The following is a 19,132-nucleotide window of genomic DNA, read 5'->3' as shown; positions in this document are numbered from 1 at the left end:
TGAAGACAGTTGTCAATCTCCCCTGAAGTGACAAATTGAGTTCATTGAGCAGGTTGAAGATGTCACACAGATAAGCGAGTTTTGCTATCCACTCCTCGTCACTGAAGTGTGCTGCCAGTGGTGACATTTTTCCCTGCAAGAAATTTCTGTAGCTGTTCTCTTAACTCAAAAACCCTGGCCAGAGCTCGCCCCCTTGATAACCACCTGACTTCAGTGTGCAAGAGAAGGCGTTTGTGCTCTGCATCCATTTCCTCACAAAGCTGCTCAAACAGATGTGGGTTAACGGCTTTTGCTTTGATGTGATTGATAACTTCAACAACGTCACTCAATACGCTGTTGAGATCAGGTGACATTTTTCGGCTAGCCAGCATTTCCCTGTGTATGACACAGTGTGTAGACTGGCATTCAGGAGCAACCTTTTTGACTCGGGTAGTGAAACCAGACAGCCGTCCAGTCATAGCTGCAGCCCCGGCTGTGCATATTCTAACACAGAATGACCGGTCCAGTTTGCCTGACGTGTAGTTATTCAAAGACTTGAATAGTTCTGCCCCTGTTGTGTAAGTTGGCAGCGGTAGCGCACTCAACATATCCTCGTGCACATCGTATTGAAATATATATCGCACATAAACCAGCAGAATTGCCTTGTTGTCGACATCGGTAGACTTGTCGACCTGAATAGCATACCATGGTGACTTGTTAAGCTGTTCCAACAACTGTGCTTCGATGTCCTCCGCTATGTCATTGATTCTCCTTGAAACTGGTAGCTGAAAGAGAAATCTGTGCCATCTTGTTAGCTGTAGCTTCTCCCAACAGTTCACGGCACATGTCCTTGGCAGCAGGCAGAATCAGTTCTTCACCAACAGTGAAAGGCTTCTTAGCCGTAGCAATACGGCTAGCCACTAAGTACGACGCTCTCAGAGCAGCAGCATTTGTGGAGGTGATGGCTCTCAGCACTTGCTTCTGTCCCGCTTGCTCATATTTTTTCCACTCAAAAAACTCAATGGGTTTGTGTTTAAGTGCAGGGTGCTTGGACTCAAGGTGCCGAAGCAGTTTTGAGGGCTTCATTGCCTCATTAGACAGCTTGTCTCCACATATCACACACAGGGGGCTTGGAGCCTGCGAGTCACCGGTTGCAATAAAGCCATATTTTATGTATGACTCGTCGTATTTTCTGTTGAAGGAAGCTTTTTTTTTTGGCAGTCTCGGCCTCGGCTGTTTCTGTGTTGTTATCATCGTTAGGCCTTTTATGTCCCCGACCACCTCTTCCAAAGAAACTCTCAAGCGACGTTTGTTTTTTACTCATCGAGTAGTTGTAGGTTAATGACCGACTGATGACCTTGCGTGTGTAATGACTTGGCATGCATTCAAGTTCAACAGTGGGCGTGACAGGGAATGAGGAAAGGTGCAGTTGACTCATATCGTTTCATATCGCCAAATCATATCGTTTCCTCGCGGCCCGGTGGTTGGGGAACACTGTGACTGGAGGGGAAAAAAAGATGAGGAGTCACCTTCTAACTCTGGCTCAAATTTTTTTTTCCCTCTCCTGTCCTGCTGAAGGGTCTTGGCCCAAAATGTCGACTGTACTTTTTTCCATAGATGCTGCCTGGCATGCTGAGTTCCTCCTGCATTTTGTGTGTTTGCTTGGATTTCCAGCATCTGCAGATTTTCTCTTGTTTGTGATTGGAAAGCAGATTCTTCATTTGCACAAAAATAAAATTCCTTTTCCATTGAGACTAAGTAATCAGATTCCAAAATTGCAGAGAACTTGCTCTTCAGTAGTAAAAGAGCAGTCACCTTTTTGATAGCTATTCTCAAAATTAAAATACTATCAGAATGCCACAATAGGAAAAATGACTGGTTTTCAACATACTAATGAACTGAATGGAACCATAGAATCATTATGGCCCAGGAAGAGGCCACTCAGTCCTCTGAGTTTTTGGCAGTCTATTTTCTCAAGGACACTTAGTCCGATCCTTCTGCTTTTATGGAATCAGATTTATATAGTAGAAATATTTTGCTTCTTAGGATAATTTGTACATTGGGACCATGAGGAATTTCAGTACCTAAAAATAAAATTCTAATTTAAGTGCCAGGAAAGCAGCATTTTTAATTTGTGTCATTTTGATTTTGTAGTTAAATGTTCATTTCCATTTGGCATTCAAAGGTGTATCAGGGAAACTTTGGAACATGAAATCATTTACTTGGATTCATATTTTGCACTATTATTTGAAAAGGTTTAATATAGGAACTAAAAAGAATGGTTTGAAGTTGAGAAACAAATTCAATATATTATCTTCAAATCTCCCTTGATTTTCGTTTCCTCTTTGAGCAGGCCCTATGTAAGATTCATAATTATGTTCTTTGATTCCCTGCTCATGGTCTGTTTATCCCCCTCCTTTCAGGGAGGAGACTACATAGCATCCAACCCAGGACCACCAGACTCGTACAGTTTCCCCAAGCAGTAAAGATGATCAACACCTCCACCCACTAACCCATTCCTCCACCCCCCCACCACCTCTACTTTATCATTCCTTGTCAAATCATCTTATGTACAGACGTTCCAGTGCCTAGTGACACTTTATGTATATGAGCTTTCTTCTGTATTGTGTTTTTTAAAAAGTTATTATTGTGTTTTTTAGTTTTTTTTGGTGCTGAACCAGATTAGTAGTAACAATTATTTTGTTCTCCTTTACATTTGTGTGCAGGAGATGACGTTAAAGAATCTCGTATCTTTTATGGTTCTCAAATTCCCTCAGTGAAGCAAGTGAAACTGAGCTTTTACAGAAGAAAAGCTTGTAGCTTGCTTTTTAATAAATGTTCAGTTCACCAGTGGCACCAAAAAATGTTAAACATTGTTCTGTCTCAGCACTCAAGTCTTCAGTAGCAGATTCATTGTGCCTTCTGTGCTCATGACTTTCCTCCTCTAACTCCCACTATATCTGTTATCTGCTGAAGATAAGTCATTCATTCCAGACTTCATTGAGGACTCAGCAGTGGAAAGGGTGGAGCCTTTCACTGGGTGTCAACAGTCTCTGGATGCTTTCAAGAAAGAGATGGATAGAGCTCTTAAAGATAGCGGAATCAAAGGTTATGGGGATAAGGCAGGAACTGGATACTGATTGTGGATGATCAGCCATGATCACAGTGAATGGTGGTGCTGGCTCGAAGGGCTGAATGGCCTACTCCTGCACCTATTGTCTATTGTCTAACATCTCAGAGCATCAAAACGAAGAAACCCAAGAAAGCACACAAAAAAAAATTGTCAAACACCCAATGTGTAGAGGAGGGGAAATCCTGCAAAGAATAGAAGTAAGAAAATTGCATTCAGAACAAAAATGAGTCCATAGACACGGAGCCTGCAGTAGGCCACGGCCTCAGCATCAGTTCATTGCAGAGCTGAGTAAACGTCACAGCCCTCAGAAGGTCACAACCTCCGTCTCAGTTCAGCACAGAGTTAAATAAGTGTCATGGATACTCATTAGGAGTATGCGATTGAGAAAGTCACTAAAGACTCCAGCAAATTTCTGCTGATGTATGGTGGAGAGCATTCTGACTGGTAGCATCACCACCTGAAATGGAGATTCCAGTGCACAGAATTGAAAAGAACCTGCATAGGATTATATATTCAACCAGCCTATAGTTTCCCCACCAAAGAGGACATCTTCAAAAGATGGCACCTCAAGAAGGCAGCATCCATCATTAAGGACCCTTACTAATCAGGACATGCTCTCTACTTGTTTCCACCATTGGGGAGGAGGTGAATGCCCTCTCTGTTTTTCAGGAACAGCTTCGTACCGTCAGCCATGGATTTCTAAATGGTCCATAGAACACTACTTCACTCTTTTTATACTTCTTTATATTCCTTATTGTAACTTGCAGTAGTTTTTCTTTGTATTGCACTGCACTGTTGCAACAAAACAACAAATTTCACAACATATATCAGTGATATTAAGCCTGAACCTGATTTTGATAAGAAAGCACAATTACCAGAAGTGAAAGAGAAAATAATTCTGCCATTCATAAGGATCAAACATATCTGTGTGCTTACATGTGTATTATGGAAGCTAATTTGTTCTTATAGGTGTTAGGTATAGTAAGTCAGGTGCTTGTACTACATAGTTAGATTTTGTTTCTTATCTCGAGGAATCAGGTTGGACAAAATATAGAAACACTCCTTAATGGTTGGCAACGTCAAGGAGGGCAAGCTCAGTGTTATCTACAATCAAAGTTGTGCATATTGTGTTTAAAAGAATTGGACATACATATTCAAAAAGTGTGAGGTCATTACATTCTAATAGAATTGCCCTAAATGGCTCATTTTCAGAAATGGAATTCCCATTAATAATACAGAACAAGTTACTGTATCATCCCTTGCCATCTCCAGACACCTGCAAATGCCATTTATCCTATTAATACAAAAGAAAGGTTCCTAAATAATTTCTGAAAAAGTTCCTTTATAATTCATTTACCTGATTTAAAAAAAGGCAAAAGTTCTTGATAATCTTTAAAAATGAATTAGATAACTGGTAAAATACTTTGTTCCTCACATATAGCAGCCTTTGCCATCTTTCTTTTAAAATTGTGTTAAAGGAGAGAATCTTAATATAGTTAAAATCAGTTAAGATTTTTTTTTCCTGTTTTTTAAAAATTTCCTGCCATCCATTTAGACTTTAACTTTGAGATGTACAGAAACAAAGTTACCCTTCATCTCCCTGCCTCCCTACTCAGTCCCTTATCGGATCAATTACGTTCTTATTTTCTGTTTATATAACTAGTCTATTTGTGAATGCATGTGTGATGTTGCTCCTATTATGAAACCATAAGATATAGGAGCAGAATTAGGCCATTTGGCCTATCGAGTCTGTTCTGCATTTCATTATGGCTGATTCATTTTTCCTCTCAGCCCCAAGTCTCCTGCCGCCTTCTTGTATCCCTTCATGCCTTGACCAATTAAGAAACTATCAACCTATACCTTAAATATACATAAATCAGAATCAGGTTTATTATCACCGGCATGTATCATGAAATTTGTTGGCAGTTGAATGTAATACATGATAATGTAGAAAGAAAAAAATCAATTACAATGTGTATGTATGTACAGTGGCATGCAAAAGTTTGGACACCACTGGTCAAAATTTCTGTTACTGTGAATAGCTAAGCGAGTAAAAGATGAACTGATTTCCAAAAGGCATAAAGTTAAAGATGACACATTTCTTTAATATTTTAAGCAAGAAAACTTTTTTTATTTCCATCTTTTACAGTTTCAAAACAACAAAAAAGGAAAAGGGCCCGAAGCAAAAGTTTGGGCACCCTGCATGGCAGTACTTAGTAACACCCCCTTTGGCAAGTATCACAGCTTATAAACGCTTTTTGTAGCCAGCTAAGAGTCTTTCAATTCTTGTCTGGGGGATTTTCGCCCGTTCTTCCTTGCAAAAGGCTTCTAGTTCTGTGAGATTCTTGGGCCGTCTTGCATGCGCTGCTCTTTTGAGGTCTATCCATAGATTCTCGATGTTTAGGTCAGGGGACTGTGAGGGCCATGGCAAAACCTTCAGCTTGCGCCTCTTGAGGTAGCCCATTGTGGATTTTGAGGTGTGTTTAGGTTCATTATCCTGTTGTAGAAGCCATCCTCTTTTCATCTTCGGCTTTTTTACAGACAGTGTGATGTTTGCTTCCAGAATTTACTGGTATTTAATTGAATTCATTCTTCCCTCTACCAGTGAAATGTTCCCCATGCCACTGGCTGCAACACAAGCCCAAAGCACGATCGATCCACCCCCGTGCTTAACAGTTGGAGAGGGGTTCTTTTCATGAAATTCTGCACCCTTTTTTCTCCAAACATACCTTTGCTCATTGCGGCCAAAAAGGTCTATTTTAACTTAAATCAGTCCACAGGACTTGTTTCCAAAATACATTTTTGAACCTTTTGAATAGACCTTTTTGGCCGCAATGAGCAAAGGTATGTTTGGAGAAAAAAGGGTGCAGAATTTCATGAAAAGAACCCCTCTCCAACTGTTAAACACGGGGTGGATCGATCATGCTTTGGGCTTGTGTTGCAGGCAGTGGCACAGGGAACATTTTGCTGGTGGAGGGAAGAATGAATTCAATTAAATAACAGCAAATTCTGGAAGCAAACATCACACTGTCTGTAAAAAAGCTGAAGATGAAAAGAGGGTGGCTTCTACAACAGGATAATGAACCTAAACACACCTCAAAATCCACAATGGACTACCTCAAGAGGCACAAGCTGAAGGTTTTGCCATGGCCCTCACAGTCCCCTGACCTAAACATCATCGAGAACCTGTGGATAGACCTCAAAAGAGCAGTGCATGCAAGATGGCCCAAGAATCTCGCAGAACTAGAAGCTTTTTGCAAGGAAGAATGGGTGAAAATCCCCCAAACAAGCTGGCTACAAAAAGTGTTTTATAAGCTGTGATACTTGCCAAAAAGGGTGTTACTAAGTACTGCCATGCAGGGTGCTCAAAGTTTTGCTTCGGGTCGTTTTCCTTTTTTGTTATATTTTGAAACTGTAAAAGATGTAAATAAAGTTTTCTTAAAAATATTAAAGAAATGTGTCATCTTTAACTTTATGCCTTTTGGAAACCAGTTATCTTTTACTTGTTTATATATAAAACCTGTGTGTGTGTATATATATGATTTTAAATTAGTGCAAAACCAGAAATAATTTTTTTTTAAGAAGTGTGGTAGTGTTCATGGGTTCATTTTGGAATTGTATTGCAGAGGGGAAGAAGCTGTTTCTGAATCGCTGTGTGTGTGCCTTCAGGCTCTTTAACCTCCTTCCTGATGGTGGCAATGAGAAAAGGGCATGCCCTGGATGATGAGGGTCCCTAATAATGGATGACGCCTTTCTGACGTACTGCTCCTTGAAGATGTTTTTGGGTACTTTGGAGGCTGGTACCCAAGATGGAGCTGACTAACTATTCAACTTTCTGTAGCTTCTTTTCATTCCTGTGCAGTACCTGTCCTCCGCCACCACCTGCCCCCCTCCCCCCCCATACCAGACAGTGATGCAGCCTGTCAGAATGCTCTCCACAGCTTCCTGTGGCAAAGAATTCCACAGCTTCTCCACTCTCTGGCTAAAGAAATTCCTCCTCGTCTCAGTTCTAAAAGGACCCCTTTTATTCTGAAGTGGTGTCCTCTAGTCTTGAACTCTTCAACCATAGGAAATATTCTCTCCATATCCACTATTCAAGGCCTATCAAGACCTTTGCACAGTGTTTGTCAGTTTTGTTGTAAATTGATTCCTCATTTAATGCTTGGTGCATTGAGTTCTAGGTTCTCAGATATAAAACAGGTGTGTATCTGCTATCAAATGTAATTTTTCTTTTTATGTAAACATGGCATTAAGAGGAAGAGGTCAGACTAGTTCTATAATGAAGGAACTGTACTCATTATTTGTATTGCTGACTGCTGCCCAAGGAAATGACTGACATTGGGGTGCAAACTGTCTCTGAAGATACTCCAGAATGGTGCACTGTGCACATTATATGTGATATTTCTGAGCAGTATGCAGAACAGAGAGGCTGTTCAGCTAATTGAGCTTAAGACACATCGGTCCTTTCTAACATACGGGTTCAAATTGGGGACTTAAAAAATGGAAAATGTTAACTTGTGAATATACTGAATCCGGTGGTACAGATGAGATAGAGAAATCAGAGATGGGTGAAAGTTTGAGAAGAAAGTTAAAAGGCCTTTAGCTGTAAATTTTCTGAGTACTTGAAATTTCACACTTGAGAAATTCATTGCCTATGCCAAGGAGTTTTATAAATATTTTGTCACTTATTGTGTAATTTTAGAGTCTCACGTTATTCTGAATGAGTTAATCCAACTTTCATTATCCTGTTCATGCAGGGCTAGTGAGCAAGTTCAACTGTTGCATTCATCGTAACTTTTGGAGGAGCCAAGTGGTACATGACAGTAGTTTCCACATTTGTATGTTTAACCATTTGCATAGGCTTCAAGAAATAGCTATTTGATTTTTGCTGCATAATAATGGCAAATGCTGTCAGAGTGAGGCTATTATTACTGCAAAAATTGGGCCAATAACTTGACTCTCCTGTTTTTAATCTCCCAGAATTGTGTAAAACAAATTCCAATGCCAAAATTGTTCTGTGAATTCATACAGAAGGGCTTCTTTTCCTTTTTTTCAGTTTTGTGAACAATAACTACTGTTGTAGCATTTCTTTTAAAAAAAGGCTAATGTACATATGTTACCAGAGATGCAGACTTGTAGTTTGTAAGATCTGGATGCTGTACATACAGATTAATGAAAGATCAGTTCTGCAATTGAATCTCAACTGTTCATACCCTCCACGACTAACATTTGGGAATAAATTACAAACCTCAATAATATGTGATTTATGGAGATGTAGAACTTTCAAAAAGATGCACAGTATAATCAACTTGTATGAAGGTCCTTGTACAGTGTTTACATGAAAACACTGGATGGTGCATTGCGTGCCCGAAAAAATGTTTGAAATAGATGTTACTAAATAAAGCAAGAATTATGCACATGATATAAAATAAGTAATTTTGAATTTGGGTAACATTAAAAATATTAAGTAATGTTATTTGATTAGATATTCAAGTTTATGTATTGTAATAGACTTTTCCTGATAGAAAAAAAGAATTATTTCTAAGGTGGTTATTAGTATGCCATTCAGTTGTATTGCAAAAAACAAAAAAACAAGAAATCTAGTTTTATGAAGTTCAAAATAAATTTATTGTCAAAGTACGTATATGTCACCACATATTACCCTGAGATGTATTTTCTTGCCAGCATTCACAGTCTATACAAAGAAGTACAATAGAATCAATGAAAAAACACACTCAACAAAGATGGACAAACAGCCAATTGTGCAAAAGGCAACTAACTGCCAATACAAAGAAAGGGAAAAAAAAAAGCGCCATAAATATTGAGAACATGAGATGAAGAGTCCTTAGAAGTGAGTTTATAGGTTGTGGGAACAGATGAGTGTTGGGGTGAGTGAAGTTACCCCTCTGGTTCATGAGACTGATGGTGGAGGGATAATAACTGTTCCTGAATTTGGTGGTAAGGGACTTTAGGCTTCTGTACCTCCTTCCTGATGGCTGCAGTGAGAAGTGGCTATTCTTTTGGTGTATATCTGTATTGTTTCAATCAACCTGTTCTTTTGCCGACAAATACTGTTGCCAAGCTTTTCTTTAGAATAAAATGCAGGTGTGTATCTGTGTGCTACTTAAGAAATAATTTTTCAGCTTGCTAAACCAGAATGAGAGAGAGTGTCATAGTAAAAAGTCACAAGAGCTTTCAAGTAAAAGCTTGACCCTTCTCTGGTAGTCTAACGTTTGCAACTGTAAGTTAAGTTTCATAAAATTTGTTGCCTCATTTTTGCTTTCCCATTTTCTCCACCCCAAACCCAAGTCATAAAGAATCCAGAGTGTGTTTGTACCGTTTGGCCATTATCTCTACATCTTTTTTCAAAGTATTTGTAAACCTACTTTCTATTTGTATCATCTTTGGGCTGAGTTTCAAGCTTTGTAAAGTATTTGTAAACCTACTTTCTATTTGTATCATCTTTTGGGCTGAGTTTCAAGCTTTGTAAAGTTTCTTCTCTACAGTTTGTACTTGTGGCAAACAATTATGCAGTTAGTTATGAGAAATGATGAGTAAAAGTCATCATAGAAACATGAAGGATGATTTCAGAGCTTCTAGTGACATTGTGGGACAGTTAGTAGACTAGAAGTTTTTTCATGAATGGAAAACCTCACTCCAAATTGTTGACTTGCTCATTAAATGGCTAATTGGTGGTCAGCATGGACATAGTGAACCAGACGTGCTGTTTCCTTTCTGTATTTCTCTGTAACTAGCTTAGAAAAGCTTGAATAAAAGATTTGTGTGGAATCAGTATTATATTTTTTGAGAGTATTGAGCAGTTGCCTTAATTTTGTGCAGTCAGTGAAATGGCGTCATAAACAATTTTTGACATGCAGACATTTTGCACTTTGGAAATTTGATATTGTTCTGTTTAGTTTTTGATTTTTCCATAATTGTAAAGATCATTTTTTCCCAAATGTAGCTGTAACCTGGAGAATCTGTGATTTTGGGCAGCAACCTTTGAATATCAGGTGAATAAATATGGGTTAAACAAAATCTGGTTTCACTACTGGCCAATTAAAGTAACTATTACTGTAAATTGGCTAGATGAGATGGTGAAAGTTAAGCTTTGGATCCCACTAACTCAAAATAAGTGCTTTAGCTGATTTAAAGATTTGAATGCGTCTTTCAAAATTCTCATTGAATTTCAGTGTTCAACCAGTACATTTTTCTTTTTGAGTGTGGTAAGCTTTAGCTCGATAACTACTTATCTTAAAATATAAACATGTTCAGCATTGTAACCCTTATTATTAAATGGTACAGCAGCTGGCACTGAAAAAAGAGCTGATGTCTTAGTAAATTGATCCTGATGTCTGCTTGATGCTTGGTTGGTTAAAAGAAATCTATGTAGAAGCATGCTAAGTGAAAGCCTCGTTCACAAAATCATCTGGAAATCTTAATTTCTTCCCCTCTTCTCTACAATATGGCATACAGGTGTCTCCCACTTTTCGAACGTTCACTTTACGAAACCTCACTGTTACGAAAGACCTACATTAGTTACCTGTTTTCGCTAACAGAAGGTGTTTTCACTGTTACGAAAAAAAGGCAGCGCGCGCCCCGAGCAGCCGCTCCTCCCCCGGATTCGGAACTGTATTCTAGCTGGCATTGCTTAAACACGTGCCTGTGAGCAGCTGTTTGCAAGATGAGTTCTAAGGTATCTGAAAAGCCTGAAAGAACTCGTAAGGGTGTTACACAGTGTGAAACTAGACATAATTAAGCGTTTTGATTGTGGTGAACAAAGTAAGGACAAAGTGAGTTTGGCTTGTGGAAGTTGACGAAGATGATGTTGAAGAAGTTTTGGCATCGGATGACCAAGAACTGATAGATGAAGAGCTGATGCAATTGGAAGAGGAAAGGATAACAATCGAAACCGAATGCAGTAGCGAACGGACCGAAAGTGAAGTTGTCCAGGAACTGAACGTGAAGCAACTGCGTGAGATTTTCGCTGCAATTATTGCAGAAAAGTACGACTTTAATTTTGAAAGGGTACGTCGGTTTAGGGCATAGTTGCAGGATGGTTTGAGTGCTTACAGTGAACTGTATGATAGAAGAATGCGCGAGGCTCAGCAGTCAAGCAAGCCTTCCACAGCAGACAATGAACCTCGACCTTCGACATTGAGGCTGGCAGTCATAGAAGATGACCTGCCTGCCCTGATGGGAACAGATGACACCCCAGTGTCCCACCACCCCAACCTCTGGGCTGCGGGCAGATACTGATCCGTGGAGAATGCAGGGGTAGTCGGGAGGCACCCAGCACATCTTTAAGAAAAAAAAGCCAAAATAAACAAGCTAATTAATTATGTGCCGCCCGGCACGTAAATGCTGGCCCAGATCAGAGGCGATTGCCGATTGCTTCTACTTTATATAGGCTGTGTATTCATCATATCATTCCTGCTTTTACTATATGTTACTGTTATTTTAGGTTTTGTGTGTTATTTGGCATGATTTGGTAGGTTATTTTTGGGTCTGCGAACGCTCACAAATTTTTCCCATATAAATTAATGGTAATTGCTTCTTCACTTTATGACATTCCAGCTTACGAACCGTTTCATAGGAATGCTCTACCTTCGGATGGCAGGGGAAACCTGTAATGGGGGAACACTAAAAAGCATGAGAGATTAAATAGTTGAGATGTGTTGAATGAGCAAATGGGAAGGATCTGTTACACTTCACAGAGGGGTTAAAGCCCAGGAGGTCGTATATTTAAAGTAATTGATAGATGTTTAGGGGGAGGTGAGGAAGAAATAGTTTTTATCCAGAGAGTAGAGTGATTCTGGAACACTGCCTGAGAGACTGAGAGGCAGAAAACTTAAATAGTACTTGGATGTGTACTTGAAGAGACATGACCACCTGAGTTTATCAGTGCTTTGTGTTTAGCTCACAGTGTGTTGGATGATTCAAGTACTCCCAACATGTACTGCTCAAATGAAATATCCACCACAATGGTATCTCTGAAATTTCTATAATGCCATTATGCTCTGGCTCTGATGCAACGGTAAAATAAGCAACTGTGCTAATTCCACTGATAGTTGTATCTTAAATTTATGTTAATTGAAAAGATTGTTAATTTATTCCGTTTGCTCAACAGCAAAGGAGAATTTATAGTAAATAATGAAGTATTTATTTCCTATTTATTATTCAAATGGATTTAAAGCTGCAATTTTGGCAGCAAAAGAAATCATTGATTTTGAAGTTGGCAAATGTGTGGCTTGGTTTTCAGTTGTAAAATCAATATTAATTGTTGATCATATTTACTACTGTGCATTCATAATACTTTGATTTATTGCAGTTACCTTGAAGCTTATGAAAAGGTACATCACTTTGGAGAAGATGATGACGAGCTTAGTTCAGGTGGTCAACGAGGAACGGTTCCTGTTGGTGGGGTACCTTCATCATACAGTTACCAGCAGCATATATTGTCAGGTAAATGATTTTAAAATCATATTACTGGCTTGGTGCTACTGTATCGACGCAAGAAATATAACAATCTTCTATATTTTGTGAAATATCCAATTTCACTTTTAACCCTTCTCACTGGAGTCTTAAGAACATTACTTTAGTTGATAAGTAAAGTTGGGGGTTGATAGGAAAAGTAAAGCAGTCTTAATGTCATTTGTAATATTTCAGATCTCACTTTCTAAAATTAATTTTTTTTTGCAGGTTCATAAATAACATTTGCAAAATCTCAATAATAAAATGCAATTTATAAACCCAAGATTTATCTGTTATCTGGAATTGGAACAGATGGTTTTAATTACATAATTAGTTTGTGTATTATCTTTTGAAATCCACTGGTTTTGCTTTAAACCATAGTTGGTTAGAGCAGCAGAGAAAATGTTAATGGTATTCTTTGCCTGCGTCAGTTGTTTTAATATGTAAGTAACAAGTACCACATGGGTATGTAATCAAAAAAAAAAGTTCCGGCAGATAAATTACTGAAATAGGGCTGCAACTTTATTGTGCATGGTGTAATTTTGAATAAATTGTCTGTCATAATGCTTTTCAAAAAAAAATCAGCCAAATGTATCATTTTATTTTGACGGTTTAGAAATGCGACTAGTATAATAATAATTACGTTTAATTATTTTATCAAAACTGGAGAACATCCTTGCCTATGATCTTTTAAGAAATATGCTAGGGAACTGTCTAGCAATACCCTTAACAATTTTTTGGGAGGGTGTTTGAACTTACAAGGTGAAATAATGGCTAGAAATACTTGATGCCAACAAAGTGTCTGTGTATTACCACTAGAAATTTAGTTTGCGGTGCCTTCAGCCTGATGTAAACATCACATAATCAAAAATTGATTTGAATATGAGAAAATGTGAACTTGAAATTCATTTATATTTTTCCAACCATATCTCTGTCGGTGTAGCCACATTCATTTGGGTATCACAGTTTATAAAAAGCTTTCATGGTTAAGGAGATGGCAAGGATGGTTAACTTTGAGGAAAGTACTTGGGGGATAATGAGTTGTTTCTTCTGAGGCACAGTTTTGTAATTCAACTGAAATTCAGCAGCATCTTTTATTTACAACTCAGTCTTGATTGACTAGCATGATATGTTATTTAACTTAGTTTACCAATACTGACCAAACTCTAATGTGAACATCTGAAGTCATTTAGTCACATCAGTTGTGGATAAATCACTCCTGAAGCTTCAGTTGTATTTCTAATGAAGGGGGTATAATTCTCGTAGGCTTTGTTTCTGTATAGCATGAATTTGGAAGCTTCAAATGGTTTGCTTACTGTGTGGCTTCTCTATAGTTCTAAAATTTGTATTTCCCCAGCCCACCACTATTTTATATAGCATTTTTGAAATTGCAGTGAATTTGGGTTAATTAGGACCAGTATATTTTGGCCAAATTAGGTGACTACCCCAATTAACCAAAGTTTCATAGAAATAGTTAAAAAGATATAAAAAAGACTATTGTTCAATTCAGTAACAAGTTATGTATTTACATGAAATACAGGCAAATCGGAAACCTGGATATGCTACTGCAGTACTATAAAACTGTATTAGTTCCTAATTCTTATTGGTGGAGTAATTCATCTAGTGTATGCTTCCATGTATGAGGTGTCCAGGGATGGGGAGCGCTTCTGGTGATGGGACTTGTGTCCATTCTGGGACATCTCGCTCACCTTTGGTCTGGGCAATGCAGCTCTCACCTATGGCTTAAGTAACTGTTTGTATGCGACAGTGGTCACACCCCGGCATACTGCTTTGACAGGCAAGTTAAGCCAGCTGGCCTTATGCCCGGTGAAATAGGGACATACCTGTCCTAGCTTGCGAGGTCAGCTCCAGCGGACTGGGTGGATGAGATCAACAGTGAGATCCATAGCCAAGTGTAATGCTTTGTGAAAAATGAAAGGCATCATAGGCACAGAAGAAGGCATGGTTATCTACTGCACAACAAATGAAGACCCTAATTTGTGAAAACTACTTGTAACACTGGACCCAGACTTCTGAGTTCTGAGAGTGGAACTGTCCTGGTGCAACCGCTTTTCCACTTTAAAGACTCCCACACAGGTTTCACTATCATCGTAGGATACAGCAGACAACCACCATGTTGCAGTTTTCTTTCGGTTGATTATAAATAAAATTAGTGCTACACCTAGTGCAGATAATGGGCTGCCTTCATACAATGATTTTGATGATTGCATCCTCCAAATCTTCATTTTCATTGTAACCTTTAAGATGATTATTGATACCTTCAAATTCTTTGTAGTTCCTAACTTACTGAAGTAGTGAAATAATTTCATTTTCACTCCTGACTGTTTCTGACATCTCCAAGCTTGAATGCTTGAAGCAGCAGTGAGCAAAACAATTCTAAATTGTCTTACTGCTTATTTCACACCATCCGTGACAAAAAAAATTACTGCTTTTTGAACAGAAGTACACATGACAGATGCTAACTCTAAGTATGCTGTGGTGTCGTGTTTAATGTCAACAGTCTCCTGTCCCAAATAAACAAATTAAATCCTGGCTATTTTTTCAATTAGTTTTTGTCCTTCGAGTTATCCCAGATAAGTGGTGGTCCTGATTATCTGATGGACGGATTAATCAGAATCCATTGTGTTTCCAAGTGCATCTTTTGTTTTAGATACATTTTTTGTTACTGTTCCAGTGATGGATGATAATTTGTATCCCACAACAGTCCATCTGATGCTTCAGTTGTGTCTATAGATTTTTCCATATTTGAGCAAAATGCCACAGGGTTGAATTGATCAGCACAAAATGGAGTTTTAAGCTATACTGCACATGTGTATCTTATTGTCAGTTGTTCACTCTTGATTAGAGGTGTAGCTGAAAATTTCAGGGTTGTTCTGCATGGGATTATATGTGATCATCTTGCAATTAGAATATCCATGTGGGAAAAAAGTACAGTTCTCTTGGGGCTGAATTATCACAGTACCCATTGACCACAGGCTGTGCCTTAAATCACTGACTTTTTTTTAAACTTACCTTTCCTAGTAGCATAATAAAGCAAAGTATTGTTTAGTCTAGTTGAAGTCTAACTAGAATGAACATAGTAACTCAAATAATATTCAAAATTAATTTGCAGCTGAGTTCCCGACTTTAAACTTATTTAATGTTATAACTGCTTATGAGAGGTTTAGCAAATATGTTGATTTATTTTCTCCTTTCCATTGATTTATTGTGTGAAAATGGGAAAATGCATAAACACTTCGGAAATTGCAGCAATGCACTAACCACGAGCAGAGATTATAAAACATTATCAACGAGAAGATTGAATAGAAATTCAGTACATCAGAAAGATTACTGCCAGATAAGAATTCAAGTACCAAGACTAGAACCTCTGAAATGTTGGATTGGAATCTAGCAAACCGTCTTAGTTACTGCCCATTATGCCACTGGTGTTTAAGGCAGCATTGAATGTCCTCCATCTCTTATCTTTTTGTCCAAGGGTTAATGGTGTTCAGGGCTTCCTTCATTGTGCCAGTAGCTTCCTCTCAATTTTCACTACTGTTATTCACGCAAATCATGGTGAAGACTCGGGAATTCTGTTGCACACACAAAGAGAAGGACTCTTCATTGTTGTTTCTGTAGCAAGGGTTTCTGCATTTTCACCTCAAGTTTCCTAAAAGGTCTGAGGATGCAGTTGATTAGGCCATGGGAATTTATCCATTTTACTAGTCCCAAGGACTGCAAATATGTTGTCTTTCATAATTCATGTATGCTTTTTTTCTCTAATGAGATAAAATTTGAGTTAAGTCTGCAGTATAAAGCCATCAATGCAGCTGCACCTCAAGGATACATACTTAGCCTGCTGCTCAGCTCTAACTTTGTGGTTATGCTTCAAGTTCTTGGATGTCAACATCTCAGAGGCTCTATCCTGGGCTTAACACATTGATGTAATAATGAAGAAGGCACACCAGTGGCTATACTTCATGAGGAATTTGAGGAGATTTGGTATGTCACCAAAGACTAGCAAATTTCTACAGGACCATCCACTTGATCTATACCCACTCTATGAGCTCACACCTCACTCATTCTTCTACGCCTCCAGACATAAAGATCCACCATGGCCAATCTCTGCTTGTTACTCGGGCCCTCTAGTCCAAACGGCATCCTTGTTAATCTCTTCGGCTCACTTTCCTGTTTAACTACATCTTTTACAGGGAGATCAAAGCTATATGCAAAACTCCCAAGTGCAGTCTACCAGTGAATTGTATAACTACAATGTAATTCCTTCCTCCTAAACTTGATGCCTTGACTGATGCACATCGGCATACTGAATGCCTTGTTTACCACCCTGTCTTTCAGTGAACTGTGCACCTGTACTCCGAGGTCCTACTGTTCTACTTGTCAGTATCCTGCCATTCACTGTACAGGTCCTACCCCGGTTGAATGTCCAGAATTTATCATTTCACACTTGCCTAAATCCGTTTGTCATTCCTCAATCCATCTACCCCCCACCCCCCCCCGCAAACTGGTCAAGATCTCTTTGTAATTGATCGTAACCTGCCTCACCATCAACAAATCCCTCTAATTTACTATCATTAGCAAACGCTAATCATTTCATGTACATTCACACCCAAATCAATCATATAAATACTGAATAATAGGGTTCCCAACGCTGAATCCTGTGGTACCCCACTAGTTATAGTCCTTCAGTAGTGGAATCTATCTTCAAGCACTCATCCACTACTTCCTATTATTGAGCCAATTCTGAATCCACCTCACTAGCACACCCATGGATTCACAAACCTTGGGCATTTAACTTCCCTGAGATATGCAGACCTAGGTTTCAGCTTTTCAGCCTTGACTTTTGGACTTGCAGTTTACCTTTGGGCTTTGATCAGGACTTCTGATAGATGTGGTCAACTCTTTTCCTTTATGCTGGATATTTAAGGGGTCAAGGTCTGGATAGCGAGTCATGAAGAATAAATTAGATAGCTGTGGTGTGTTCTTTTGGAAATGGAGGAGGGTAAGATAATGGGGCTTAAAACAGAGAAAACCAATCTCTTTCCTGTGTATGCAATAGTAACTGAGACAACTAGAGTTCCCACCTTCAGGGTGGTAGTTACAGAATCAGTCAGTGGTTTTAAAAGGAATTTGGATAGGAACTGGAGAGCTGAGGTAAACCTGATGGAGAAATGGTTTCCTGTATTTAAATACTATTGTAATGGACTAAAAGTATTGGGTGAAGGCTTTCAGAAAAATTGATTTTTTTTCCTTCTCCCTGACTTGAGGCTCACTGCCTGGACTTTCACTTTTCAGTTTAAAAAAAAACAATGAAGTAGTTATTAACATTATTACTGTAGTATATTGTAATAGTTTGTTGTGGAACTGGTTGTTCATCCATCAATCAATTTACAGATTTCTCTGTAAGCTGTCGTATCAGTTTATGGATCTAGCCTTCAAATTTAAGTTTGTAGCCATGAAATGCAAAGTAAATTTCAGTCTTTGGTCTGTCACATAAATAGCATGAATATGTGCAAATGGTCTGAGTGTAGGTTTGCTGGTTTTGCTTTTGGTGTTTTCACATGACAGTAACTGGAGTTACAATTTTATGATCATGTTCGTTGCTGCCAGTTTTGACTCTGTGAGAATATATTTTCATATACTGATGCATGCCTGTTAAATTTCAAAATTATTTCAATCTGACAAAAATTTAGAAAGTAACTTGGAAATGACAAAAGTAATATACTCTTACATTGCATGTTTGGAATATTTCTGCATATTTTATAAATATCATGGATAATTGTTTCCAGTGACAGTTTTAAAATTGAAGAGGATATAATCGCTGAAGTCAGTATATTCTTCTGGTTTAGATATTTTTCTGATCTCTAGTATTTTAAAGTTCTGAAATAGTGGTGCAGAGCAGGGTTTGCATAGTGGTTTGTGTAGTAATAATCAACCAACATTTATTACTATTAGATGCTGCTAGTAACAACTTCTAATGTTGCCAGTAATGGGAGAAGTTAACGTCAGATGTATTAATATTAAAGTGGAGTAAAGGGAATTACAGAGGCATGAGAGAGGAGTTGGCCAAAGTCGATTGGTGGGGTACAATAGCAGGAATGATGGCTGAACCGCAGTGCCTGGAGTTTCTGGGATCAGTTTGGAAGGTGCAGGATAGATCCATACCAAACATGAAGTGTTCTAAAGGGTGGTTGATACGAAGATGGCTGGACAAGGGAAGTCAAAGATAGCAAAAATTTGTGGCAATTTAGAGGATTGGGAAGCTTTTAAAAACCAACAGAAGGCAACTAAGAAGTCATAAGGAGAGAAAAATAAATTATGAAGGTAAGCTAGCCAATAATATAAAACAAGATACTAAATAAAGTTTTTTCCAGATACATAAAAAATAAAAGAGAGGTGAGAGTGTTCATCAGACTGCTGGAAAATGATGCTGGAGAGGTAGCAACGGGGGCTGGGGGACAAATAAATGGGCAAATTTAATAAAGAACATTACTTCAGTCTTCACTGTGGAAAACACTAGCTGGATGC

General features: G+C 38.5%; 1 protein-coding gene across 2 annotated transcripts in view; it reads left to right on the top strand.

Moving 5' to 3' along the window:
• Positions 1 to 19,132, top strand: part of arid2 (AT-rich interactive domain 2) — a 126,856-nt gene that overhangs the window by 38,900 nt on the left and 68,824 nt on the right. For both annotated transcript variants that reach the window (XM_063057663.1, XM_063057662.1), the window contains exon 4: positions 12,444 to 12,577. In XM_063057663.1, the coding sequence (XP_062913733.1) occupies positions 12,444 to 12,577 (134 nt within the window). The remainder of the gene's footprint in view (positions 1 to 12,443; positions 12,578 to 19,132) is intronic.

Source organism: Mobula hypostoma, chromosome 9 (genome assembly GCF_963921235.1).
Source record: "Mobula hypostoma chromosome 9, sMobHyp1.1, whole genome shotgun sequence".
Lineage (NCBI taxonomy): Eukaryota > Metazoa > Chordata > Chondrichthyes > Myliobatiformes > Myliobatidae > Mobula > Mobula hypostoma.
The sequence above is the reverse complement of the archived record's forward strand: the minus strand, read 5'-3'. Positions and strand labels throughout refer to the sequence as shown.